The sequence below is a fragment of the Leptodactylus fuscus genome, chromosome 4 (assembly GCF_031893055.1).
Source record: "Leptodactylus fuscus isolate aLepFus1 chromosome 4, aLepFus1.hap2, whole genome shotgun sequence".
In the NCBI taxonomy this organism is placed as follows: Eukaryota; Metazoa; Chordata; class Amphibia; order Anura; family Leptodactylidae; genus Leptodactylus; species Leptodactylus fuscus.
The window spans coordinates 117220319-117247804 of NC_134268.1; the positions used below are offsets into that span (position 1 = coordinate 117220319).

Sequence of the window (27486 nt, forward strand, 5' to 3'; positions counted from 1 at the left end):
GCCCCAGACGTTCCCTCTCCGCAGTGCCGCACACCCGATGTCCCAAAAATCCACCACCACCACCCCCCCCCGTCCACCTTCTAACATCTTTCCACTGCCCCCTGTACCCATACCTCCCAACTTTTGAAGAACCAAAAGAGGGACAAAATGTGCGGTGCGCAAATTTAGCCCCACCCACTGTTGTTGACTCCACCCATTCTCATTAATTTTTCATGTGCCCGCACACAGTATAATCCTCCTATAGTCACCCGTACATTATATGTCCCCCCTCTATCTGTCCCCCAGCTTCATATACACCCTTCATCTGCCCCCAGTTTCATGTCTCCCACCCAATCTCTGCCCCCAGATTCATGTCCGCCCATCCATTTCTGCCACCAGTTTCATGTCCCCCCTCCATCTCTGCCCCCAGTTTCATGTCCCCTCCATCTCTGTCCTGTTTCATGTCTCCCATCTCTACCCCCAGATTCATGCCCTCCATCTCGGCCCCACAGATTCATGTCCCCTCCATCTCTGCCCCCATATTCATGTCCCCTCCATCTCTGCCCCCATATTCATGTCCCCTCCATCTCTGCCCCCATATTCATGTCCCCTCCATCTCTGCTCCCATATTCATGTCCCTCCATGTATGCCCCCATTGTCATGCCGTCCTCTCCATCTCTGCCCCCATATTCATGTCCCTCCATCTCTGCCCCCATTGTCATGCCGTCCTCTCCATCTCTGCCCCATATTCATGTCCCTCCATGTCTGCCCCCATTGTCATGCCGTCCTCTCCATCTCTGCCCCCATATTCATGTCCCTCCATCTCTGTCCCCAATGCCATGCCGTCCTCTCCATCTCTGCCCCCATATTCATGTCCCTCCATCTCTGCCCCCATTGTCATGCCGTCCTCTCCCTGCCCCCAGTTTCACGTTCCACATTGCACTGACTGACTTACCTTCTCCTTCGTTCCCTCGCAGCTCTCTGCACGCCTCTCTCTCACTGGCGCACAGTTATAGACGCGATGTGACGTCATCACATCGCGTCTACAAGCCAGTAGCGGAGGCGGCGAAGCGAGAAGCTGACACAAGTCAGCTCCTCGCTTCAGCCGCATATGTGACAGCGAGAGAGGCGCACAGCGGCGAAGCAAGGAGCTGACCTGTGTCAGCTCCTCGCTTCGCTGCTACCGCCGGCTACTGGCTTTTAGACGCGATGTGATCACATCGCGTCTACAAGCCAGTAGCAGCGGCGGCAGCGAAGCGAGGAGCTGACACAGGTCAGCTCCTCGCTTCAGCCGCATATGTGTCAGCGAGAGAGGCACGCAGCGCTGAAGCGAGGAGCTGACCTGTGTCAGCTCCTTGCTTCAGCCGCGTATGTCTTCAACTCAGATCGGCGTCCTCTGGATGCAGATCTGAGTTGAAATAGGACATACACAATGACTGCTACGGGCGCCAGGGGGCCGGCACACGGTAGCGGGCCAAAACCGGGCCCCCCCCCCCCATTTTTCAATTTGGCCGGGCCCCTGACGCCAGTACCAGTAGTACTGGCCTATCGGTGGCCTTGCTCACCACCCTTCTCTATATTGAAGCAGGAGCTGAACAGTTGCGAGATGGACCTATTAGCAGATGCTACAGTATCCTCTGATGGGACTTCGTTGGATGGATACCCAGTTTTATACTTCAGACTCTAACATCTGGTTCATATATGGCTGGGTGTCTGTCCTGTGCAGAGCGTTCAGAAAGTGCCAGACTAAAAAATTCTGGAAACCCAGGTCAAAGGGCTACATTTGTTCTTGTTTTTGTGGTCTGGCATGGCTGTAAACCTAGTCTTAAACCAACTTCTACAGATGTGTCCACTCTTCACTAAGGACTCCCAATTTCTCATAATACCAATTCAATTTAATATCACAACATGCTAGCAAAACTCTTTAGCACAGCACAAGCAATGGGTGGCTGCAGATAGAACACATATAATATATCAACAAAATATTACAAAATGATGTGTCATAAAAAGATAATCTAGTCATAAATATCTGGCCATGCCCAGCCAAAAGGAAACAGAGGACACAACTGTAAAGCTTCCTGTAAAACAAACAAAAAAAATCCATTATAGTCTAGTGTAATGTTTATGAGTGCACAATTGTATACTTGCCTTTTGATAAAGGACTTATACTTAAAAAATACATGAACATGTTGTTCTCAGGAAAACACACAACTGCCAGTCACTATGTCCCCAGTGTGGTAGCTGTCACGATGCCATTGAAAGTTCACTGATGGCAGAACGACACAGCGGTGGGTGAGAACTAGCAGATGTAGACACAGATGTTGCAAGTATGCACATATTATTGTACCGGGAAACAAGGGTCCCTACTGCCATCACTGAACACCAATGAAGTCAGTGAAAACTTTTTATTTTTTGAGAATCTCCTAGATCTTACGGAAAAAATATTGTTGGCTTGAATCAAAACTAGTACATTTATATATTCAATATATTCTACCATAACCATGACTATATACAAACATAAAACCCATGTACTGAATCGAAAGCAGGACTGATGCCCCAGAGAAAACACGGTACAGTCATTTAATGACCCTTAAATTAATGAAAGCTATTTAAGGCTTGGTTCACACTAGTGCTCGGTCTCCATTGGGGGTTTCCATCCCGCACTTTGCTTGAAAAATGTGAAGAGAAAATTCTGCTTTCAGGACTTTTCTCAGTGCATTTTTCGGGGGAAACCAGCCGGATCCGATTATAGTTTATTGAGTCCGCGGGTAACTGCTTTTCAAGTGGATTAGGTTTCCGTTCTCCAGGTCCCCAAGCAGACCAAAGAACGGAATGCCGAACGCTAGTGTGAACCTAGTGTAAAATGGCTGTGAATTTCTATCAAAGAGGACCTTTCATGTCTTCCTGCTCATGCGGTTTTATACAGTATACTGCTAGAAAGCAGACAGCGCGCCGGTAAGGAACGCCCCCTCTAACCATACAGGGCTATTGATGAGTACTGTCAGGGTGAAGCATTCTTCACAGCCCAGCTAGGCGTCAGGAATGGTATTCTGACAGTAGGCAGAGATGAATGCCAAAACTAATGGCACCGATATCTCCAGCCCAGGGGCACATAACAGGAAAGCCGAAAGTAAGCTGAATCCAGTGCACTGTCAGCTTTCTAGTGATATATAAAACTTCATGTGCAGGAGGACAAGAAAGGTACCCTTTAAGTCATAAATTGATTTCTGAATTACTAAACGAGTATTTTATTTCAAAACAGCTGTACCCACAGGACACCAAGATAGAAACGTCATGGTAAAATGTCACAAAAAACAGCAATATACTGTAGGGGTAAGCAGAGTATAGAAATAGCCAGTATGGAGGCTTTTATAACTGAAAACATACAGTCTTCTGTTATTAATAAAGTAGGTTTGAGAACTACTCCTAGTACTACTACCACCACTACTATTATAGAAGATCAATGAAAACAAGTATGCTTAGGACTTAATTTTATTCTATCCCCTATAAATTAGTAATATGATAGTAAATCTTTATATAAATACAGTATTTAAATAAAGGAACTATTCTTTAGTACTAGTAATGAGCATGTTACATGTGAATAATGCTGTGATGTTCACATGGGTAACAGTAGGATAGATTACACTAGGGTCACACTGGCGTCAGCCTCCATCAGAGAACCAAATTGGCAGATCCCTACAACAGTGGTCACATACAGAACCTGAGTAGCCCCTTTAATTATAATGGGATCCGTCAGGTGTCTGTTCTATTAGGGTGCATTCACACGATGTAAGGGTGCGTTCACACGATGTAACGTGCCGCGTGATATGGCACATATACGGCGTGTGAGAGTTTGCGCGCCGTATACGCGCTCCCATTGATTTTGATGGGAGTAGTATACAATCCTAATTCCCATTGAAATCAATGGAAGCGTTTACGGCGCGCACACTCTCACACGCCGTATACGTGCCATATCACGCGGCATGTTACATCGTGTGAACGCACCCTTAAACTGAAACCAGGACCAGGACCAGAGAGTCACATTTTCAGGACTTTTTCCATCTAGCGATTTTAGATGCACACTGCAACGGATATCCAAACACAGATATGAATATGGTCTTATATATTACACCTTGCATGGATACTAAAAACATATATGGCCCCTGGAGTGTTATAAGGGTCTATAGGAATTGTCTGCCCAAAGGCTAAATGAATATTGGGCTCTAAGGTACAATCACAGAAAATGTATCTTAATTTTAGCATCTTTCCTTTGATAAGTAATAAGTATGAATAATGCAGGACACCCAGAACACCTGAGTCACCAGTCATACACAAGTCTACTTTTGAGACATTTTGAAAAATCTTCCACTGTTATTTCTGAAAACATCTCTATCCACTCGAGAAGGAGTGACTGGATGAATTTTCTTGGCTCTCAATAAATGCCTACAGTCTTCATCAATATCTACCCTCCCATTTGCCTATTTTTTCCTTTACCCCATCTTACCTGTGGGTGAACTTAAGTTGAAGAATATTTTCAAACAAATATTAATACTATTAATTAATCCATAACCACGACCTCCAAATAAATTCAGGGCCAGCAAGGTTATTTTACACTAATACAGATTACGCAGACTTTCCTTGTAAAGCGTTTGGCTCCCAAACAAATATGCTAAGCCATGTTTGCAGATCTGACACTCAAGTTTGCTTTTTGATTTGCCAAGACAAGCCTCAGACACAGACATGAGTGGAAAGAGATGTTGTACGGTGTTCCAACCTGTTCATCTTCATACTGAATCAACAATTTCCAAAAAAATCTAGAACTACATTATCTATTCCACGTTATGAATCAAAAAAAGTCAATGCACTTAAGTGATGGATAATCAAACAACACATAAAGATATCTGTCTAAACCAACCACACAGGATGACATGCTCATGGGAAATGTGACAGTAGCAGACACTGTGTATGTTCCATCACAGGAGGAATCAAAGATTGATGGCTGAGGCGAGTGATGTAGAACTCACTCTGAAACTTCTGATGATGTTCCATTTCCAACTACAGTAATAATAGTCTAAAAAATAAAATGTATTTTTAAAAGGGAACTGTAAAAACTTCAAAAGACTAAGGCCTGGTCCCCAAACGGACTCCCCAAATGGAATACCAAACGGGGATGTGAACCAGGCCTAACAATATTACAGATTATACAGTACTTAAAACTACACTTCTCATTAAGGTGCACATTCACAATATGAACGAATGAGAAATCCCTAAGCACAATATAGTTCCTATAACCTGAAGTTCTGATACACTGGTAAATGCATTCCATTCCTGAATCCCCCCGGACGGAAACCTATACGCATAGAAAAGCGGTTACCTGGGAAAACATGCAGACCCCATAAACTTAATTGGTGTCCATATGGTTTCCGTTCGGTTTCTGCATAAATCATCCGGAGAGAAAGATGCTGTTTGCAGTACTTTTTTCTCCGCATGATTAATGTGGAAACCGACCGGAAACCACACTGACCCCTTTATAGTTTATGGGGTCCTAGTGTTTTCCCAGGTAACCGCTTTTCTATCCGTATAGATTTCCGTTCAGGGAGTCCCCAAGTGGACTTCTCCACCGGAATACCAAACACAGTTGTGAACCGGGCCTAAGGCTAATGGTCCATGTAGAGCAAAGCACCTAAAAACCTCTTCAGAAAAAGATAGATCATTAGTATTTAACACAAGGAAAACCCCTTTAATGCACAAAACTAAACATTATCTGGAATTTTACATGACCATATTAAAAATGAATAGTAGCCTAATCATGTCCCTAGGGTCTCCTTACCACAATATCTAAGAATGGAACTATGAGGTTACTGGATTAATGGATTTGCTGTATATAGCATTATGCACACCCTTTGCAAGCAGGTTTGATTCAGTAATCAACCAAGTATACAGCAGAGATAACTGGACACCTTTATTAAAGGAAGTCTGTCACCGGAACCCAGAATATCAGACCAGCCCTCCAGATAGGATATTTGTCAGGAGTTGGACCGGAGCCTTAGCTCCAATATTGCTGGCCCACTCCCCTATCTGTGCCAGGTCCGGCGCTTCCAGGTCCTTCTGGGACCAGAACCTGGACTTCAGTCAGGTGGCGAGCCAGAGGCTATTTAGGCCTGACTCTGGCTCACCGCTGATTATTCAGATTCCCTGGTATCAGCTTACTCTGCGTTTCCTTTTGCCTCTGACCTGGTTTCCTATTGTGTATCTGTTACTTGCCTCCCATGTATGACCCTGCTTGCCTCTCCTTGACCTGCGACTTTGTACCACGTAACCTCCTGTGTATGACCCGGCTTTCCTGAAGACCACCTCTCCTTGACCTGCGACTCTGTACATCCTAAGTACTTCCAATATATTTATTTTTCTTTTTGTTGCCATTCTTGACTTTGGCTAAAAAAAAAAACCACAGCAAAATATGCAACTCTGCAAAAAATTTTCTACAACGTGAGTCCTCAGCATAAAAAGGATATTTCCAATGAAAGACCATAGGCTCAAAACAAAGGCTAAGGCCCCACGTAGTGAGCCTCAGCCAAAAAGTGCTACGGGAAAACCGTTGTAATGTGTGGATGGGATCACAGTGTTTACACTATGGGGTTCCAGCCTAAAACAAACTAATACCTTAAAGGGCCTCTATCCGTAAAATTATGCTGTAAGAGCCCCACATATGCGTGAATAGCCTTTAAAGGCTATTCAGGCGCCGCAAATGTTATTTTAACACTCTCCCCCCCCCTCCGTTTTAAAATAAAACAATAAAAACATATTTGTGAATCATACCCATCGTGCATGGTGGGCGGTCCTCCACAGTCCGACGTCATCTTGCTGTCATGCCTTCCTCTTCTTTCTTCTTCCAGGGGCGTCCTCCTGTCCTGGCTCTTCCCCGCCTTGAACTTCTATTCTTCTGGCGGGTTGTGGTTAAATCCCAGGCGTGCGCAGTATCGCTCCCTCCGGAGCGCTACTGTGCACACGTTGGCACTATTTTTGTTGTAGTTCTAAGTACCCCCATGTGCAGTACGCTCGTGAACTTCTTCATTACGGAAGAAAAGAAGATGAAAGCGGGGAAGAGCGAGGACAGGAGGGCGTCACTGGAAGAAAGAAGAGGAAGGCGTGACAGCAAGATTACGTCGGACCGTGGAGGACCGCCCACCATGCACGATAGGTATGATTTACAAATATGTTTTTATGGTTTTATTTTAAAACGGGGGGGAGGTTTAAAATAACATTTGCGGTGCCTGCATAGCCTTTTTAAAGGCTATTCATGCATATGTGGGGCTCATGCAGCATAATTTTGCTGATAGAGCCCATTTAATCTCTCATCTTTCCGGTTGCCACTTCCCAGGTCCAGAGTAAGTCCCTGTATCCTATAGTCCAATGAGGACCTTTCACATCCTCTGGCACCAGCAGTATTATATATCGCTAGAAAGCTGATGATGCGCTGAAATCTAAGCACTGTCAACTTTCCCGGTAAGCGCCCCAGTGCCGCAGATATCGGTGCTGGTATTTTCGGCACAAAAATCCCTCCACTGTCACAAGAGCGGGCTTTACAACCGAGTATCATCGCTGGGCTTTAAGGAATCCCCCCAGACAGTACTCTTTAATAGCCTTGTACTGTCACAGCGGGCATTCCTTACCGCACAGTGATGATGCTAAACTCTAAGGCCCTCTTCTGACTGTGAAGGGCTATCTTTGCTGAAACTACCGTCAGCAATATCTCTAGCACTCAGGTGCACACACTCAAAGCTGACAGTACATTGCCAGAGGACGTGAAAGGTCCTGTTTAAGGGCTCAAGGTACTAGAGACTAGTGGGACACTTTCAACCAGTGGGCATCAATAAAGAGAATATTACTTTTTAACTTTCATCAAATAAATACATTAATGGGAATAAATGAATTACTGAAAAATCTTACTGATGGGAAATCCAGTGTTTGCATTATTATTTCACAACATACAGTATAACAGGGGACAAAACTTACATTTCTGTGGTTACCAAAATGCATTTAAGAAAAGAGCTGCTACTGTTACTCACACATATGTACTGATTCTGAAAGAGTTTTTAGGTTTGTGGGCGTTTCATTGTCAAAACCTCTGCTGATAAGTGTTTACACTGGGTGCCATTATTGGCGCCACACTGCGCGAACCAGCAAAGTGAATGAGAAAAGAAAAAAAATAAATAAATACTACAGCTTGTCAATTTTACCTGCGGAAACGCTTGCATTTTCCATATTTGTTTAATAAGGGAAAAAAACACAGAAACCCACAGCAAAACGCAAGGAAAAACTCTGCGAAAAAAAATGTGATGTATTTCCGTTGCATTTTGTTCTGCTGTGTTCCTTAACTGCGTTCCACAATGTGAGGCCTTAGCGTTAATTTTCATGTAGATGTATTAAATGCAGACAGTAACATCAAGGTCTATGACAAAGGTTTTCTTCTTGTTGACCCATGTAGCAAAGCCCATGGGCTTTGCTACATGGGTGAGGAAAGAATAATACTCATGTGCTGAGTCTGAAAGCTTGACTATCTGTTGTCCTTACACAAGGATATTTTATAAGGGATCAAGGTATTTTATATAGGAATAAATAAATGTTATGTTTTAATATTGGGCATCAGTGCTTTTGCTTATGTAATAATATCTGGTGTAACTGTGTGTGTCCTTCAGACACTTGGATTGGCACACCATAGCTCCAATTGCTGTATGATTTTCTTCTTGTTGACTAGCCGTTGGAATGTGAACATAGCCTAAGGCTAGGACCTGTAGAGGCTCGTTCTGTGACACAGCACATATTTCAAGCACTAGGAGGAATTGCTGAGTATTTTAAAGAAAGCTAAAAACAGCTCACAATACATTGTTATGAAAAGAAAATATAGAATTATCAATCAATGAATTCAAAGTGATATGTTACAGTCCTGGAAGCAAGTTACTCACTTTGCTAGTTTACCGTAGTATAATGGTCAAATGAATAATTCAAGAGCCGGAAACTATTAACAGAGACATCTGTGTGAATAACAATTCCCAAGATTTTCCATAAAACGTAGCCCGGCTAAATCCGTGTTTATAGAAGTGACCTCTCTCCCATGGCAGGCCAGATCTACCCACTATGTTTACTCATTTCATCATCCAGTCTGTGAGATTCGAGACAATTCTATGCACATCATTTATGTCACACCAACAGGATTTTTTCATGGAGTGGAAAACTACTGGACCTACTATTCTGGTGTCTGATCTGTTATTTTTGCTATTTATTTTCTCTTCAATCTTGTTTTATGCTGCGAGCCAGCAACTCAAAACGGTTTATTGCTCTTCAAGCATCAGGAGTAAAGCTTTCTAAACATACTTTCACTGATAATTTGGATATTTCATTAGACTTTTTCTAGCTAATGGCAAAATATGCAATTTCCACATAGAGATTCAACATTGTAGTAAGCAAGAATAGAAAAGAAATATTGTCCACAGAATAGAGGCAATTTAATACTGCTGGTTTATTATATGAAAGGTGCCCCGATCTTTTCCCCAGTTTGCGATATTACTCAATACTCTCCTCGGATGCAGGGGGAAAACAACAGCCCTAAAGCCGAGTTCAGATGGGGATTTTTGGACATGATTTTGATGCAGAGGCCACCTCAGAATCCAGACCGAAAAATGGCTAGCCGCGGTGCTTTGCATACAGTGGCATCCAGTTGTGGCATTCTACTCCGGATTAGGCCCAAATGAATGGGCCTACTCGGGAGGGAGTGTCACACCGCGGACGTCCGTGGCTGTTTCAGCCGTGGAATCCACCTCAAGAAAGGGCATGTCACTTCTTTTTTTTCCATGAGCGGGAACAAACCACTCGCGGAAAAAGAAACCCATTGAATTCAACGGGAGGCGGCTTTTTGGGCCGGATTTTGACGCCTCAAAATCTTGACCAAAAAACCCAGTGTGAACCTGGCTTAAGTGTTGCTTTTCAACAAACCAAAGACCAGTCCGATTTCCCTGACATGTTCATTTGTGCTGAAAAAAAAGTGCCACAGAAGAGTTAGAAAACTGCAGTATATATATTGATAAATCTGTCCTAATGCTTACAATTTTCTGGTCTTAAACTCCCAGCAAGTCCTAAATCTTGCAATGTTGAATTATTAGGCTGGACTGACATTGCTAAAAAAAAATTGCCTGGGCGCATGCACAGTAGCATGCTGCTTCTACTACGGCTACTGCGCATGCGCCCAGGCCATTTTTTTATAGCAATGTCAGTTCCCGAGCGCCGGAGGAAGACGGGACCCGAGGACATCGCAGGAAGAGGAGGCGTGGATGAAGAAGACGGCGCACCCTGAATGCCCGCCCACCGTGCACAATGGGTAAGTTGATCACATTCTTTTTTAGGGTATTATTTTAAAACTGGGGGGTAGTTTAATATAACATTTACGGTGCCTGAATAGCCTTTTTAAAGTCTATTCATGCATATGTGGGGCTCTATCAGCATGATTTTGCTGATAGAGCCCCTTTAAACTGGCCTGGCTAGTAAAAATAGATGTACTGTACATGCCAATGTTAATACAAGTGCACATACCTACCCACTGATCTGCAACTCTGCTTTTTTCTCTTATCATGCACACTGCCATATATTGCTACATTATTTATTCATCCTCTATATAGAAATAATCTTTATATTTGGGGAGAAGTTCAATGACCCCCATAAGACCAGAGAACATATTATAGTAAATGTCAGGGTTTCATCAATGGTATGTCCGAGTGAGCATTTACCATATCCTGGACAGCAGGTTCCTGAATATAGAAGGAATGGTTTCAACTTACATACAACAGCCTACGCAAATAGAACTTTAAATAAGAACAATTGCAAGTGAGGTATGGAAAAATAAGATCAGAAATACACTGCAAAGTGACATATGCCATGGCTTGAAGGAAAATTCCACTTTTAATTTACTGTTTACAACTTCAGTCAGTTTAAACATACATAAAATGTTCAGTAACTTTGTAAATACTTTGCTTTAAGTAACTTGCACTAATTCTGAGCTACACAAGGTTTTCTTCTGCATTCATATCTAAAGCTAAATTAAGAATTCTGCTAAACTATTATTACCAAAGGGCAGTGCACTGTAGAAGTTCATATGGCATAGCGTGACTAGCTGTCTGGTCACATGTCTAGTGGAATATACATAAACTGGTGGCTCTTTCCAAGGTCAAAAAAATGAATTCTAAAAGAAGTTATGAATAGGGGTTAGACAAAATAACACAAACACCAGTCAAGCTGCAGTTTTCCTCAGACATCTAAAATCACCAGTAATGCCCCCTTTTTTTTTTGACTCACACAGACACGCACCACATCAATATTGAAAACGTTATTAATTATGGTGTTCTAAAAATCTGTTTAGTATTCACTTTCTAGCTGTTTCTCAAGTTCTTTGTATTGGAAAAATTTGAAAATAAAATAAAATTTAATAGACGTCCAAAGGGGAATGGTTGTTGGTATGCGCCTGTTAGGGGCAATTCACACGGAGTAAACTGGCGAGCAATCTGGCACGTATACGCGTGTCACAGTTTGTCTGCTCAAAAAAAGATCCCATTGATTTCAATGGGGGTTACGATCGTATACAGCACGTAATTTTGCACCCGTAATTTTGTGGCCGCTTGACTTTGATTTTGCAGAACTACCATGTATATCAACTTTGTACACTGCTTGACTGACAGTGACCAAGGATACCGATGTCCTTAAAACTTGCACTACCACCTTAAAGAACTTAAAGAAGCTCTTTGAGGTGTTAGGGTCCATTCACACAGAGGAAAATGGCACTATATTTGATTTCAATGGGTTCCGCTAGCTTTTTTCTCCACTAGTGGAATTTTCCATGCTTAGAGTCCATTTACACGGAGGAAAATGGCGCTGAATTTGGTGTGGAATTTCAGCGCTGAAAAAAAAGCCTAGCAGAAAAAGGAACCCATTGAAGTCAATAGGAGGCTTTTTTTCAGCACTGAAATTCCACACCAAATTCCAAAGGGTCCATTCACACGGAGGAAAATGGCACTTTATTTGAGCTGAATTTTCCACGCTGAAAAATAAAAAAGACTCCCATTGATTTCAATGGGTTCTGCTAGGGTTTTTTTTTCCATTTGTGGAATTTTCTGCTAGTGGAATTTTCCACGCTGAAAAAAAAGCCTCCCATTGACTTCAATGGGTTCCGCTAGCTTATTTTTTCACTAGCAGAATTTTCCGCTAGTGGAAAAAAAAAGCAAGCAGCACCCATTGAAGTCAATGGGAGGCTTTTTTTTCAGCGCTGAAAATTCATCGCCAAATAAAGCGCCATTTTTCTCCGTGTGGATGGACCCTTGGTGTCCATTGTTTTAATCAATTAGGGCATCAGAACATCACACATTAAGGCCCCATTCACACGGGGCGCAAATGGCTGATTTTGGTCCTGATTCAGGAAGCCGCGTCAGAATATGGGCAAAATCTGCCTGCCGCGACTTCTGACAGTCACGGCACTCCGGTCCGGCGTAGGCCCAAATGAATGTGCCTAGTTCAGAGAGTGCTGGCGCAAGACGGATGACGCAGCTGAATCAACCGTGGATTCCGCCTGAAGAAAGGGCAGCTCGTTTCTTTTTTCTACATAGACCACCATTGTGAGGGGGCGGATTATGACGAGGATTCTGCGCCAAAATCCGCCCCCTCTTGTTTTTTGTATCAATCATTCATTCGACAATGTATTCTGAAGTTATCCTTTCGACATTTAAAAAAAATCTCTAAACCATACACCATATTTATTACCTTCCTGTGCCATTATTCTTGTTATTAATAAATTTAAGTAATTATGTTATACCCATTAGGCTACATTCACATTAGATTCGATGCCTATATCACAGATTTAAAAAAATCAAAGACAAAGCACTTGTTGTTTGGGATCTTCTACAGAAACTGTGTTAGACTTACAATAATGTACCTGCAAAAACTATGATAATGTGGATAAACTACACTATAATGGAGATCATAACAGATACTCAATGAACACTGTTAGGACCCCATTAAAGGAAATAGGATCTGTCAGGCTCCGTTGGTGTCTGTCATTTAACGGATCCATTTAGTGTCCATTCCATTTTTTCTGCTCCTATGATGGAAAAGAAAAAACGAATGCCAAGGTTGTGAACCTGGCCTTACAGATACCATTACAGTTCTTTGAAGTTAAAGGGGTTGTCCCATCACAAGGATCCTATCTATACTGCTTGTTAATGTGGATGTAAGACTTTTCCTAAATACATTGCTTCAGCAAAACTGCTTTGTTTGTCCACTATCTTACTTTATTCAATTCTTTGTGGCCACAGCCCTGACTTAGCTGCTCATGAGTCAAGTGATGTATCTGCTGCTCTCAGGGGGGAGGGAGGAGGGGCTAAGTGCAGGGAAGCGAGCCTGTGTATCTAGCTATTCCTGTGTCTACACCACGTGACCTAGCTTCCTCCTATCAGATAGGGGAGAGGAGCTGCTTTCATTTCTTCTGTTCTCCCAGTTATCAGGCTAGCTAATTGAATTGTGTTAATTATGGCAGAGACAGGCAGTCTCTGTATGTAACACAGAATGGAGTTGCTGCTGCCTGTACTTCATAGTCCAATATGGGTGGGCGGAGCTACACGCAAATTTGGGGGCGGAGCTAAATGGCAGGTTGCATGTGAAACCCCACCCACCAAATGATGCAAGAAACCAGGAAGGAAGATTTTACAGCAGTAAAGACTGAGGAGTATGTGAGGTGGGAATACCCCTTTAAACTGCTGACAAATATATTTTATACAGTGCATTGCTACAAAACTACATTACTACAAAACTGTGCAAATATGACATAAATATTACTATACAGTATAATATATAGTGAATATTAAAATACAAACAGAATATATTATTCCTGTTAATCGCATGTTAACAGATGTGCACGATTCACTGCGGAGAGGCTTGTCATAATTAACATCAAAGATAATTATCGCCTAATTATATTTTCATTTTGGGAAAGCAAGTAACTGTTGCAAGGATGATCGGAATACTGATAAGAGAGATGACTAGATGACAAAATAACATATACTTTATTAGAACAACATTTTGATATAAAAAGGGTCCAAACTTTTTAAACATAAACCAATTACCGTATATACTCGAGTATAAGCCGAGGCCCCTAATTTTACCACAAAAAACTGGGAAAACTTATTGACTCGAGTATAAGCCTAGGGGGGAAATGCAGCAGCTACTGGAAAATTTCAAAAATTAAAATGGTCGGAGTTTTTGGGTGCAGCAGTGGCTGGGTGCTAGGGAAGGGGAGGGGGTGTTTTGGATGTCTGTCTGCCCCTTCCCTGAGCTTGAGGACTGTTTCCCCCCCCCCACACACTTGGAATTCAGCCTAGCTGAATATAGGGTATCTGCAGTGCTCGTATGAACCCCTTCCCGGCGGAACAGGAGCAGATACCCTATATTCAGTAGACTGGGGATACCTAATGTGTATGTGTTTCAAAGTCATTTTCTACTTTTATATGTATTCTAGGGAAAGGAGTGATTTAGAACTTTTATTTACTTTATTTTTTTTTTATTATATATTTTTTAAAGCTTCTTTTTTTTCCACTATTTTATGGGAGATTCTATACATTACTATTGCAGCTGATCATAGACACCCCCTCCCAAAAGAATTTTTTTTTTTTTTTTGCCTGATTCGAGTATAAGCCAAGGGGGGCTTTTTCAGCACAAAAACTGTGTTGAAAAATTCGGCTTATATTCGAGTATATACGGTAAGTCATAAAATTAAAACATAATTACCAATAATTTTTCTGTGTATATACATGAATGCTGGTAGTGCGATACAGATAACTAATCTGTAAGAGTTAGGGTACATGCACCTATATACTGATGTGTGTATCTGATTTAATATAGGTTTGTTCCAACATATAATGCACAATAGAGACTTTATAGCCTTCTTCTATACTGTTATTCAAGGCAACGTCATATGCCAGCATATAAAGTGCCTATAGAGCAGGGCTGTGGAGTCAGTAGGCCAAATCACTAAGGGCTCGTTCACATCTGCGTCGTCGGTCCTTATTGCAGGTTTCCGTTTCCTGCATAAAACAGATGCAGGAGACGGAAGCCTGCAGGAGACTTTCTCACCCATTCATTTGAATGGGTGAGAAAGCTGTCCGGCCGTGCGCGGCAGTGAGCGTTTTGCGCTCTCCGCCGCGAAACCGGGTTTTATAATCCGGACACAGAGTCGGACATGCAGTACTCTGTGTCCGGATAAAAAAAATCCGGTTTCGCGGCGGAGAGCGCAAAACGCTCACCGCCGCGCACGGCCGGACCCGGTCTGTGGTTTCCGTCTTCTGACATGCAGAAGACGGAAACCACAGAACGGAGACCCCAGACGCAGGTGTGAACCCAGCGTAACTTTCACTCCTTCATTTATCCAGATTTATCACAGAGGCTGATGTAGATGATCATCTTGGTTCAAATTTAATCTGTCTACTCTAAACTTATCCATTTATCGGTTGGCTTGCTTCAAAAATGTAGGCAAGTGTTAAAGTGGGTTTCTGGGCAAAAATTATTATTTTTTTTTTAAATGTCTTAGTGTTAGTAATGGGTTAATAAGTACATCCATATACCTTTAGCAGTGTTTTGAGTGATTTCTGGGTGTCTATGGGAGTTTTTAGCATTTGTTTACATTGTGTAGCTACCTCCCTCTCACTGCCCCCCTCCTCTCTCACTCAGTTATACTCCCTCTCTGTCTCCCTAGCTATCCCACCTACTATTAGCCCTTCCCAACTAATTCAACTCCCCCCCCCCACCCCCACTGCATCATACTTACCTGTCTTCCTCTATGAGGGATGGCTCCTCCTTTTCTTTCACTGTGTGCAGGCTGGAGACACCTCTCTTCCTCTATGCAAGCGAAAGTACCTATGAGAACTGCCCAGTAGAGAATGGAGTGCCATCTCTACTGATCATGTGGCACAGGCACCTTCAGATTGTGCAAGTGCTTGCAGAGAGGAAGAAGGGAGGAGCCTTCCCGGAGAGGAAGAGACAAAAGATGGGGTTGGGGGGAGGGGTTGAGTAATGGTGACATTGTTTCAGAAACGGGGAAACGGATTATCCAAAAGTGTGTCACTGCAAACTACAGCCCTTTCTGTAAACCATACCTTCTTGTCAAACAAGGTGAAAAATGTGCCTAAAACAACAAATGTAGTATGAGATATGTACAACTGTTATCTGCAAATATAGAATTCTGGCACATTTTAGTAAATCTCCTTCATTCTCTGCCAATTCATGTCTTCATCTTATATTGTTAATGCTGTGTTTTTAATAAGAGTTTTCAATCCACTTTGGAAATATATAAAGTTAAAATGATTGTCCATGAGTATTTATTTGTGGCCTAGCTTCAGGATAGGCTATACGTATTTGATCAGTGAGGGGCCAACAGCCAGCCCCTGCACAGATTAGCTGTTCGGAGGTTTGTACGATCTGTGTACTATACAGTGCATGGAGCAGGAAGCAGAAACATACAGACAAATGCACAGTCCTGGTTATAAACTGATCCAGCTTGCTGTGGACTCCACACATGAAACAATCCCACAACCAAGAAAATAAACCATAAGCCACATGAAAACCAGCAGAGTAGATCCACAATACTGACTAATAGACAATAATATAAGGTGGGCTAAAACAAGTTTTTGAAGTATACAGTGTCTCCTATAATTTTTGTTTTAATGCCCTGAACAAAGGAAGGTATTATGAAGATTCAGTAGTAGAAAAAGTATTCCAGTCCGCACTCCTGAGATTTACTTAAGAATTAACCTTTAATTATCCATATAAAAATGGGTAAATCCAACATAAAAAATTGAATGTGACAGTGATAAACACAAAAAGTGCATTTAAAAACCCATAAACCGGCTGACGCGTTTCTGGGTATGCTTTACCCCTTAGTCATAACCATGGCTATGACTAAGGGGTAAAGCATTCCCAGAAACGCGTCAGCCGGTTTATGGGTTTTTAAATGCACTTTTTGTGTTTATCACTGTCACATTCAATTTTTTATGTTGGATTTACCCATTTTTATATGGATAATTAAAGGTTAATTCTTAAGTAAATCTCAGGAGTGCGGACTGAAATACTTTTTCTACTACTTGACCTTTCGTCTTTCCCTGGAGTCCGGGATCATTCAGCCGTGCACCCTGAAGATTGATTTTGAGGTGAGCCTATGTTTTAAACTTCCTCCTTTTTTTGCTTTTTACGATTATGAAGATTCCCAGATGTGCTACATATTCCACTACATTTTCTTAGGGGGGCATACACATTACTGTTGTTAATGTCCATTGCTATTTTCTGCCTAAGGATAACAGCAACATTAAACTGTTGCAGAGAACAGTGTCGGATTGATTCTGTATCTATTCCCATTGACAGTAATATAAACACCATGACAATAAAGTACTGCATGCATGACTTTGTCTTCCATTACAAGAGTATACAAACATGACAGAAGATAGTATCCGTCATATTGTTTTACATTAGTATTAATGGGAACAGACACACAATTAATCTGTGACTGTTCTCTGCAACGGTTTAATGTCCGTTACGGTTATTCTATGACGGAAGACAACAACGGACATTAACAAAGGTAGTGTGAACGCCCCCGTAAAGTGGACAGGTGCCAGTACTGCAGCTCATATTCCATTGCAATCAATCAAACCTGAGATGCAGTACTGATGCTTGGCCATTATACAAGACACAGAACTAACTGCTTTTGACTTCGCCTAGTAAGCTGATCAGATAAACCTCTGCACAGCTGATTTGTGGAGTGTCTGGCTGTAATCCCCTCCCCCTTCACAAAAAAGGTTTTCTGGCCAGTTAGAATTTCTTTAAAGAGGACCTTTCATGGTTCAGGGGCCAGGCAGTTTTATATATTGCTGGAAAGCCAAAAGTGCGCTGAATTCAGCGCACTGTCTGCTTTCCCGATCTGTGCCCCGGGTGAAGAGCTAGCGGTCCCAGTACCGTAGCTCTTTAGTCTTTACAGTCAGAAGGGCATTCCTAACAGTCAGTCAGGAGCACTGTGAGCAGACTGTCAGGAACGCCCTTCTGACTGTAAAGAGCTACAGTACCGGGACCGATAGCTCTTCCCCTGGGGCACAGATCGGAAAAGCAGACCGTGCGCTGAATTCACTGCACTGTCGGCTTTCCAGCAGTATATAGAACTGCCTGTGCCCAAGGACCATGAAAAGTCCTAATGGTAAATTCTGGGTACCTGTACTCACCACTGAAGGAGCTTACTGCATGCTGTACGAAAATGTAGGAATTAAGGTAACACAAAAAATAGGCAATACCAGTTATATCTCCTGTCGCATCAGCACCCATGCTCGGATGGTCTCTGTAAAAGATTGTTTATTTGCTGCAGTGATGACAAACTCATCTGACTATAGAAGTCAATCACTAGCCACAGCAGTAATGCTAGTGTGTATGCCACAAGGCTACAGAGGCTAGTAACTGGCTTTAGTGATTACATGCTAACTGATTCTAAACAAAAACCCTCTGGTTTTAGTGGTAGAATCCCTTTAAATTAAAAACCACAGCGTTCAATGGTGAATGTTATAAAAACTAAAAAAGCCAAATCCCCATCCCTAGAATAATGTGTCAATTGCCTCTATTGGCTAGAATGACCTCTCTTTCTAGTAGAGGTCACAGGGAGTACTTTGTATCCCAGGAAACACACGGACTGTTTATCTGTGCTGTCCCATTACTTTTCAATGACTCAATTTTGTGCGTTGTCAACCAGTAAAACATATGCCATGCGTGCGCTGTCCGTTTTTCATAGGCCTAAAACAATACAAAGTGTGGCATTTTTTTTGAAAAAAGAAATAGGATGACCGTTTTTCACATCAGTTGGGAAACCATATCCAAGATAACAAGTGCACATGCTTTCATAGGAAAACATCGATAGCACGTCTGTGAATGAGGGACGTGAGAATAAGGCCTTATGTTGTCAGTGTGCCCTGTGTGTTATCTTTGATATAGGGGACACAGTTGTGTGTGTTTACGGAGCGATTAGGCTGAATGTTGTGTAGTGTTATAAACATGTGCACACCATATGTGTATATGTAATTTAGCATGTGTGTTTCTGGTGAGGGCAATATATTGTAGCCATCTGGATAGGGGATAGTGCTCTCTGTGTGACAACCAGGTTGTTAAAAAGTGTGTCATTCTTCTCAAGCTTTAGCGTTGTCCAAGCCTTATCCAAACAAGTAAGCCCAGATCACTAACTAGGCTTGTCTGCTAACTTTATTTTACTTAGTAGATAGTTTCTTTCCAATACACTATACATACACTTGTGGCCTTCTACCAATTGCTGAGGAACATGGTCTGTACTGTCGGAATACAACCTCCGCAAATGAAGTTTGTGTTCCCATTTCCATACCTCCCACAACTTGAAAAGGATAAGCTATTTTATCCCCCATTGGATGTGGCCTTGGCAGAACTAAAGTCAGGAGACCACGGCCCTTCCTGACAGGTGGACGTCCCATCTTCAATTTGGGTAACGTAACATAATTGTAACCAAAATGTATGGAAAACATATCAAATCAAAAAGTAAATGCTATAATAGCCCTATTAGCAAGTCTTACTTATCTGACATTCAATATACGTCTAATAATATTCCATTACTTTGTTAATACTTTATGTTTAAATAACAGTTTGACTCTTTTGTTCCTTCCTGTCAGTTTTTTTTTTTTTTCTTTTTAACAAAGTTCTTGTGTGTTGAGATGTCACATTCAATACTATGGCGCCATCCTCCATTTTAGTCACAATAAGACTGGAATAACATGAACGATTCTTTGAATACCATTTTCCCACTCAGAAAAGACAATGCCATTGTTTTCTGCTATAAGATACAAGGCACTGTGGGTCATTGATTTGGGTTTGGAATGGACAGTTATTTAGCAAAGTAAAACTAGGACTCATGAGAGACCCAACACAATAAGTTCAATGTCCCATATATCATTTCCAGAAGAAGGTGCCAGTAGTGTCAAAGTCTGCAGTAAATAGACTTTCTCAATGTTCCCCACTTGTATACATACATAGGCTAAAGTCCAATCTCTTATATTTTCTTCTAAGTACCTTAAAAATGGGAATATGCGTCCAGCATCACATAGGTGGCTTCATTATACCACTTTTGTGTCTTGCGTCACTTTTTTGGTTTAGTCATTTCTTACAGGAATAAACAATTCGGAGCTTTTCTGCCACATGGACGCCTTTACCAGTCAGATTTTTTTCTTTTAGGAGCCATACAAGAAAAATGTCTACAATGTCTACAAGAATAAAATACAAACAACTAGTGCACATCAGCATGGAATCTCTAGGTGCATTAGATTACTATGCCAGGGATTTGTATAGCCCTGTTATTAAAGAAAATTGTCACATAGAAAATGCAGTACAATCTGCAGGAAGCAAGTTATAGAACTGAGCAGACTGATGTACAGGTTTGTGGGGAAAGATTTTGTCATTGACAAACTTTTCATTTATCCATTGAAATATTTGCTCCGTCCATGATGAGATGTCAAGGAGGTGGTCCCATCAGTGTACTGCCTACCCCCTTTATATGACTAAGGCAGTTGTCAATCACCAACTGATCTTTTCCCACAAAATTTTATATTAATCTACTTGACACCTTCTGTTCTATAGCATATTGACTGTGGGTTGCATTTTTCATGTAACAAGTTCGCTTTAGGCCATGGCTACACATAGCGTATTTGGCCACATAGTTTTACATTGACTACAAAGTGGATAGGATTCTGTCTAATCTCAATCCCCACATTGCAGAAAATAATCCGAAGTTGAAATGCTGCGATTGGAAATCAGAGCATGTCAATTATACCTACAGAAACATCGGCGGCTTCTGCATAATTATAGTTAAAGCAGAAAGTCTGCAGGGGAAAACTCTGTGAACTTTCTAAGAAAAGCGTCATGATGCGTTTCCACTGAAGTTTTTCCAGCAACGTTTTTTGGCTGCGGCTTGCTATGTGGGGCCTTAAGGGTCCATTCACATGGAGGAAAATGGCACTTTATTTGGTGCTGAATTTTCCACGCTGAAAAAAAAGCCTCCCATTGACTTCAATTGAACTTCATTTGAATTTTCCGCTAGTGGAAAAAAATTGAAATCAATGGGAGGCTTTTTTTTTCAGCGTGGAAAATTCAGCGCCAAATAAAGCACCTCTGTGTGAATGGGTTTTTTTTCATTTTATAGGAAAAGAACTGTCATGACTTTATGATTGGTGGGGGTCCCTCACTGATACTGAAAATAAAGGATACACAGTGCTAGGTTTAGTGCTGCATCCTATTTTAAAGGGATCCTATCATTTAAACTTAATTTTTTGTAGCTCACACATCGGAATAGCCTTAAGAAAAGCTATTCTTCCCCGCGCCACAGAAATACCGGTTTTCGCCGGCATGCAAATGAGTTCTCTCGCAGCACTGGGGACGGGCCCAAGCGCTCAAACAGCACTGGGGGCATCCCCTATCCTGCGAGAGAAATCTCCAGCGCCGCCTCCATCTTCTTCAGGAACATCCTCTTCATGCGTCTTCTTCCGGTGCAGGCGGTGAAACTTGTTCCCAGACTATGCAGGGAACTATAATGATCCCATGAATTTCCTGAACTTTAGCTTGCACTCCGCAGAGGACAAAGCATGAAGTGTGGAGGTGGGGAAGGTGGGGAATCTGTTGTGGCATCCTTATTCTCACAATCATTGGTGGCCCCCAGAAGTCAAACCTCTGGAATGTAATTACAGGTCACAACTCTGCAGAGTAAGGCCTCATTCAGACGGCCGGCCGTATGAAAAGCAATCCACCACAAATGAATGATGTTCATGTGTATTCAGTCCTTATGTGTATGTAGGAGAAAGGAGAACTGAACAAACTGTGATATGAGCTGTCTGATATAACGGCCTCCAATGGGCTTCAACTCTATGTCCTCCAAAATATGAACCAGAAGTGCCTGCTGACCCTTGTGCACAATGCTGTGTGTGCTACTATGGGTTTGTGCCATCTGTGTACACGCCATTATAATACAGACAGCACATAGACCAAAAACATGGCTGCCTAAGTAAGGCCTAATGGGAGCAAAAGGAATTCTAATATTTCAGAGCGAAGCAGGTCAGTTTCATGAAAGCACTATGAGAAACCCTATCAGAGATGTTATAGAAGACATACTGGCAATATTTAAAGAAACAACTGAAAATAATAAATCTATGGCTCAATATATGCTATATTTACTGATTTTGTTTATTACAGGGTAAAATGCTACTCTACTATTTTTGCCCATGCACAATGATCCTGAATGTGCATTAAAGCTATACATAAGTAGTGCAACTAAGGGCTCATTCACATCTGCGCCCGGTCTCCGTTCTGCAGGTTTCTGTTTCCTGCACAAAACAGGGCAAGAGACAGAAACATGCCGGCATCTTTCAAACCCATTCATTTGAATGGGTTTGAAAAGTGGTCGGCCGTGAGCGCCAGTGAGAGTTTTATGCTCTCCGTGGTGAAACCGTTTTTTTTTTAACCGAGCACAAAGTCGGACATGCAGGACTCTGTGTGCATGCAGAAGAAGGAAACTGAAAACGGAGACCCGAACGCTGGTGTGAACCCAGCATCAGACAGGAAGATGTAAAGGCAACTACAATTGTGTGTATAGGGAACATGAGGGTATGTGTATGGGTATTAGTGTAGCTATCTCGCCACAACTGACAATAAGAACATATTATACAGTCATTACTGACTTGTATAAGAAATACATGAATATTATAACATGGATGATACAGGAAAGGATTATTACAAGCAGATTGTCTGGGCAGCACTCTGGATTGCAGGCCTTCTCATACACAGATGACAGTCCTGACTTCTGCTCCTTGCACAGGTTTATACATCAGATGGGGACAGCAGTCAATGGTTTACATAATGCTTCATTGCATAACAGCAGGACATAGAGTACAATTTTAATGAGTGGTGTGTAAGGGAGATTACGCTGTCACTCACTATCACATGCAGGGAACCTTGGGGCTTTATTTGATAAGGGTGAAGACTTACTGCTACCAAATTCTACACAAATGTCATAGAAGCATAAATGCCTTGTACAGCTACCCATAGACAACTGGTGATGTTACATCCTTATATATGAGAAAACTGTATACATCACTTCTGCCATCAGAACTGGCCCATAGAAAAGCACAACCAATACAATAATGGAACTGGGTAGGCAACAGGGATACTACATTCTGTTATCCTATGAATTATATAGCAGAATCAGCAGCATAACCTGGGCCCAGTGCAAAATCTGTAATGGGGCCCCTACCATTTAGAATAACAGTATAGGTTATATGTCAGAGGGACCTTCGGAGCCCCCTCAGGGTCCAGGTCCAATAGTGACTGCTACCACTGCACCCCTGAGCAGAATATAGGCTGTCTTTATGGCAGCCTGTATGTTACCTAAAGTGCACAAAAATAAATGTGATAAAACAGCATGTTGGCCATAAGGGAGTGTGAAAACTATAGGAAATAGAGACTGGCCCTTGCTATAGTGGTCAGAAAAAAATACATTTCTGTATATGAAATTAACCAAAGAACAAGAGTAGAAAATGAGTAAAACAATAGCCAGAAAAATGTAATAAAATGGATTAAAGACTTTGGAATCTGGCAGTCATTCTTAAGTGATGGTCACTGGATATGGCAGCCAAGGATAAGAGGCTGGCAATGCCGCACAGGTAAAGTTGTACGGTACAATAGGCCACATTCAACTTCAGTGTGGGCTTAGCAGCTGATCTGTATGTGTACAGTAGTGTAGTGGCCATATGGCTGGCAACCACCAGTGATGTATACAGCAGATGAGCTCATCTCCCTGACAAGGCTCAGCAATCCTCAGCACCTCCATCCCTGCAGGGCTCTGACCTCCATTACTAACACTACAGAGCCCTAAGGAGACCACAGCCACTGTATACTGTAGTACTGTATAGAGTGTGAGTGTGTGTGTGTGTGTGTGTGTGTGTGTGTAAAAGCACAGTGTAAATACACACATACTATGTAATCATACTAATAATGACATGATACATTGGATTCTAGTGATGTGATGTAGCCATGGTAAGCCGTGCAGCCCATGAGAAGCCTACCTGCTCCCCGAAGTCGATGGCTATGTTAGTGATGCCCAGAGGAACCAAGAAGCGGATGAGGGGCCAGTAAGGAGTGAGAGCCGGGAATTTCACCATAATAGTAATGGCTGTGGTGCGGCGGAGGGCACATACACAGCTGAGGGCACATACACGGCCGAGGGCACAGCACAATGCACAGCGATGCAACCTGCACACCAAGGATAACGGTCCGCATGTGGATGTCTAGCAAGAAATGGGAAAGATCAGGACCATCCCTGCCCTCCCACACAGCAGTGATCTGCAGCCAGGAGGAGGAGGCAGGCCACAAATATCTGCTGACAGATCTGCCATCACCACCACACAATGGAGAAGAGGGAGAGAGACGCGGCGGCTGGCCACTGTACACACCGCGGCTGTGTGACGGCAGTCCCGGGCTGTGTGTGCGATATCAGGAGATTACAGCTCATGTGTGACCGGGCTCCCCTCCTCCCCCGTTATCGCAGCGTGACACTGATGAAACGGGGAGGACACGGCTGACCTGCTCGGGAGGGACACCGTGCGGCCACACTGTGTACAGCAAGGCTATAGTCTCTACCTCACCAGCTCCGCAATAGAGCCCCCCCTGCAGGAAGCTGGGAGTATCGCATGTCAGATGCCTGGGGCATGTACAGCAGATGTGCGGAGGGAGCTGTGCCTGTCTATATATGTCCTCCTGATGCTCCTATCTCCATAAACACTCTAACACACTGAGATAGCTTAACTCCTCAAAGGGGTTGTACAGGATAAATTAACAACTCCTGGCTAAGACCCCCACGACCCCCCCTCCAACTTTCTAATATACTGTATCTTTTTTACCCATATTGTATAGTTTTTCAGTAATATATGTAGGTCATGTGACCTACATATATTACATTTTATACCTTTCCACTGATGTAACAGGTCTTTGGTATAATCCATATCCTGACCCCAGGGCTAGTTTTAGACAAAATGGGGCCCTGGGCAAAATTATAAGTGGGGCCTCAAATGTTAAAATATTGTACCTACTACGTAGTCATATTGTAAATTTGATGTACTGCTCTGCCTATCACTACTATTTACTGGAGTGTTCCTAAGGTCTTTAAGGCCAGGACCCCACATTGTGAAAACGTAGCATTTTAGCAGCAGAAACACTGCGGCAAAAAACCTGTCATTTTACAGTACCTGCAAAGTGGAGGGGATTCTGGCTAATCCCATACACATATTGCACAGCATATCAATTATACTAGCGAAAACACTGGCGTTTTCCGTACACATATAATAGGTACAGAGAATCCACAGAGGCAAACACTGAGATCACATTTAGAAACACTGCAGAAAAATATGCAATGTGTTTCTGCACCTCTGCAGGTTCCTGGCTGGACAATACCAGGAGACTGATGCAGGTGAAGGCATTATATAGGATGCGGCAGTGAGAGCTGCAGCATCACATGACCCATATTCAGGCTACCAAGGCTTGGCGTTTCACAATAAGATTCAACAAGACAACTTGTAGAGAGAATATATTAGTAAACTGCCGACATCCCCGTACCTAGTCTTATGTACAGATTGCAGATACTTCTCCAAAGGATAACCTATTGCAGGATACCAACAGAGGATTTTCCTGATCTACTCTCCAACAAACACTGCTCAGAATGACCTGCAGCATAAGCGGACATGAGGTTCCTGCAGGATAAGCAGACGTGAGGCTGCTGCAGCATAGATGGACGTGAGGCTCCTGCAGTATAGGACAGACGTGAGGCTGCTGCAGTATAAGCAGACATGAGGCTGCTGCATTATAAGCGGACGTGAGGCTCCTGCAGCATAAGAGGACGTGAGGCTGCTGCAGCATAAGCGGAAGTGAGGCTCCTGCAGTATAAGAGGACGTGAGGCTGCTGCAGCAGAAGCAGACATGAGGCTGCTGCATTATAAGCGGACGTGAGGCTCCTGCAGTATAAGAGGACGTGAGGCTGCTGCAGCATAAGCGGACGTGAGGCTGCTGCAGTATAAGCGGACGTGAGGCTGCTGCAGTATAAGCGGACGTGAGGCTGCTGAAATATAAGTGGACGTGAGGCTCCTGCAGTATAAGCGGACGTGAGGCTGCTGCAGTATAAGCGGATGTGAGGCTCCTGCAGTATAAATGGACATGAGGCTGCTGAAGTATAAGTGGACGTGAGGCTGCTGCAGTATAAGCGGACGTGAGGCTGCTGCAGTATAAGCGGACGTGAGGCTGCTGCAGTATAAGCGGACGTGAGGCTGCTGCAGTATAAGCGGACGTGAGGCTGCTGCAGTATAAGCGGACGTGAGGCTCCTGCAGTATAAATGGACATGAGGCTGCTGCAGTATAAGCGGACGTGAGGCTGCTGCAGCATAAGAGGACGTGAGGCTGCTGCAGCATAAGCGGACGTGAGGCTGCTGCAGCATAAGCGGACGTGAGGCTGCTGCAGTATAAGCGGACGTGAGGCTGCTGCAGTATAAGCGGATGTGAGGCTCCTGCAGTATAAATGGACATGAGGCTGCTGCAGTATAAGCGGACATGAGGCTGCTGCAGTATAAGCGGACATGAGGCTCCTGCAGTATAAGCGGACATGAGGCTCCTGCAGTATAAGCGGATGTGAGGCTCCTGCAGTATAAATGGACATGAGGCTGCTGAAGTATAAGTGGACGTGAGGCTGCTGCAGTATAAGAGGACGTGAGGCTGCTGCTTTATAAGCGGACATGAGGCTGCTGCGAGACATTCTGCACCTCAGTTCAGATTATGCTGCAGGATTTATTTAGATCTCATACCGTTTGCTGCTACTGTACAATGTAGCAAATAAGTGGTCAATAAGTCCGTAATCCTCTGCATATACACACGTGGACAAAATTGTTGGTACCACTAGTTTAAAGGGGCTCAAGCAGCAAAATTATGCTGATAGAGCCCCACATATGCGTGAATAGCCTTTAAAAAGGCTATTCAGGCACCACTAAAGTTATATTAAACTATCCCCCCCCCCCCCCATTTTAAAATAAAACCCTTAAAAAAAAAAAAGAGTATGTTAAACTTATCTATCGTACACGGAGGGAGGGCATTCAGGGTCCGATGTCATCTTCAGCCAAGCTTCCTCTTCCAGCGATGTCTTCCTTGGGCGCTTGCGAACTGCCATTGATAAAAAAAAAATGGTGCGGGTGCATGCTCAGTAGCAGCTGTAGTAGTAGTAGCAGCATGCTACTGCGCATGCACCCGCGCCATTTTTTATCAATGGCAGTTTACAAGCGCCGGAGGAAGACCGGACCCAAAGACATCGCTGGAAGAGGAGGAGTGTCTGAAGATGATGTCAGACCCTGA

General features: G+C 43.0%; 1 protein-coding gene across 1 annotated transcript in view; it reads right to left on the minus strand.

Moving 5' to 3' along the window:
• ANKH (ANKH inorganic pyrophosphate transport regulator) overlaps positions 1-24686 on the minus strand; it is a 97810-nt gene extending 73124 nt beyond the window's left edge. The window contains exon 1 of the mRNA XM_075270979.1: positions 24165-24686. Within this exon, the coding sequence (XP_075127080.1) occupies positions 24165-24260 (96 nt within the window). The 5' untranslated portion in view covers positions 24261-24686. The remainder of the gene's footprint in view (positions 1-24164) is intronic.
• Positions 24687-27486: the final 2800 nt, after the last annotated feature.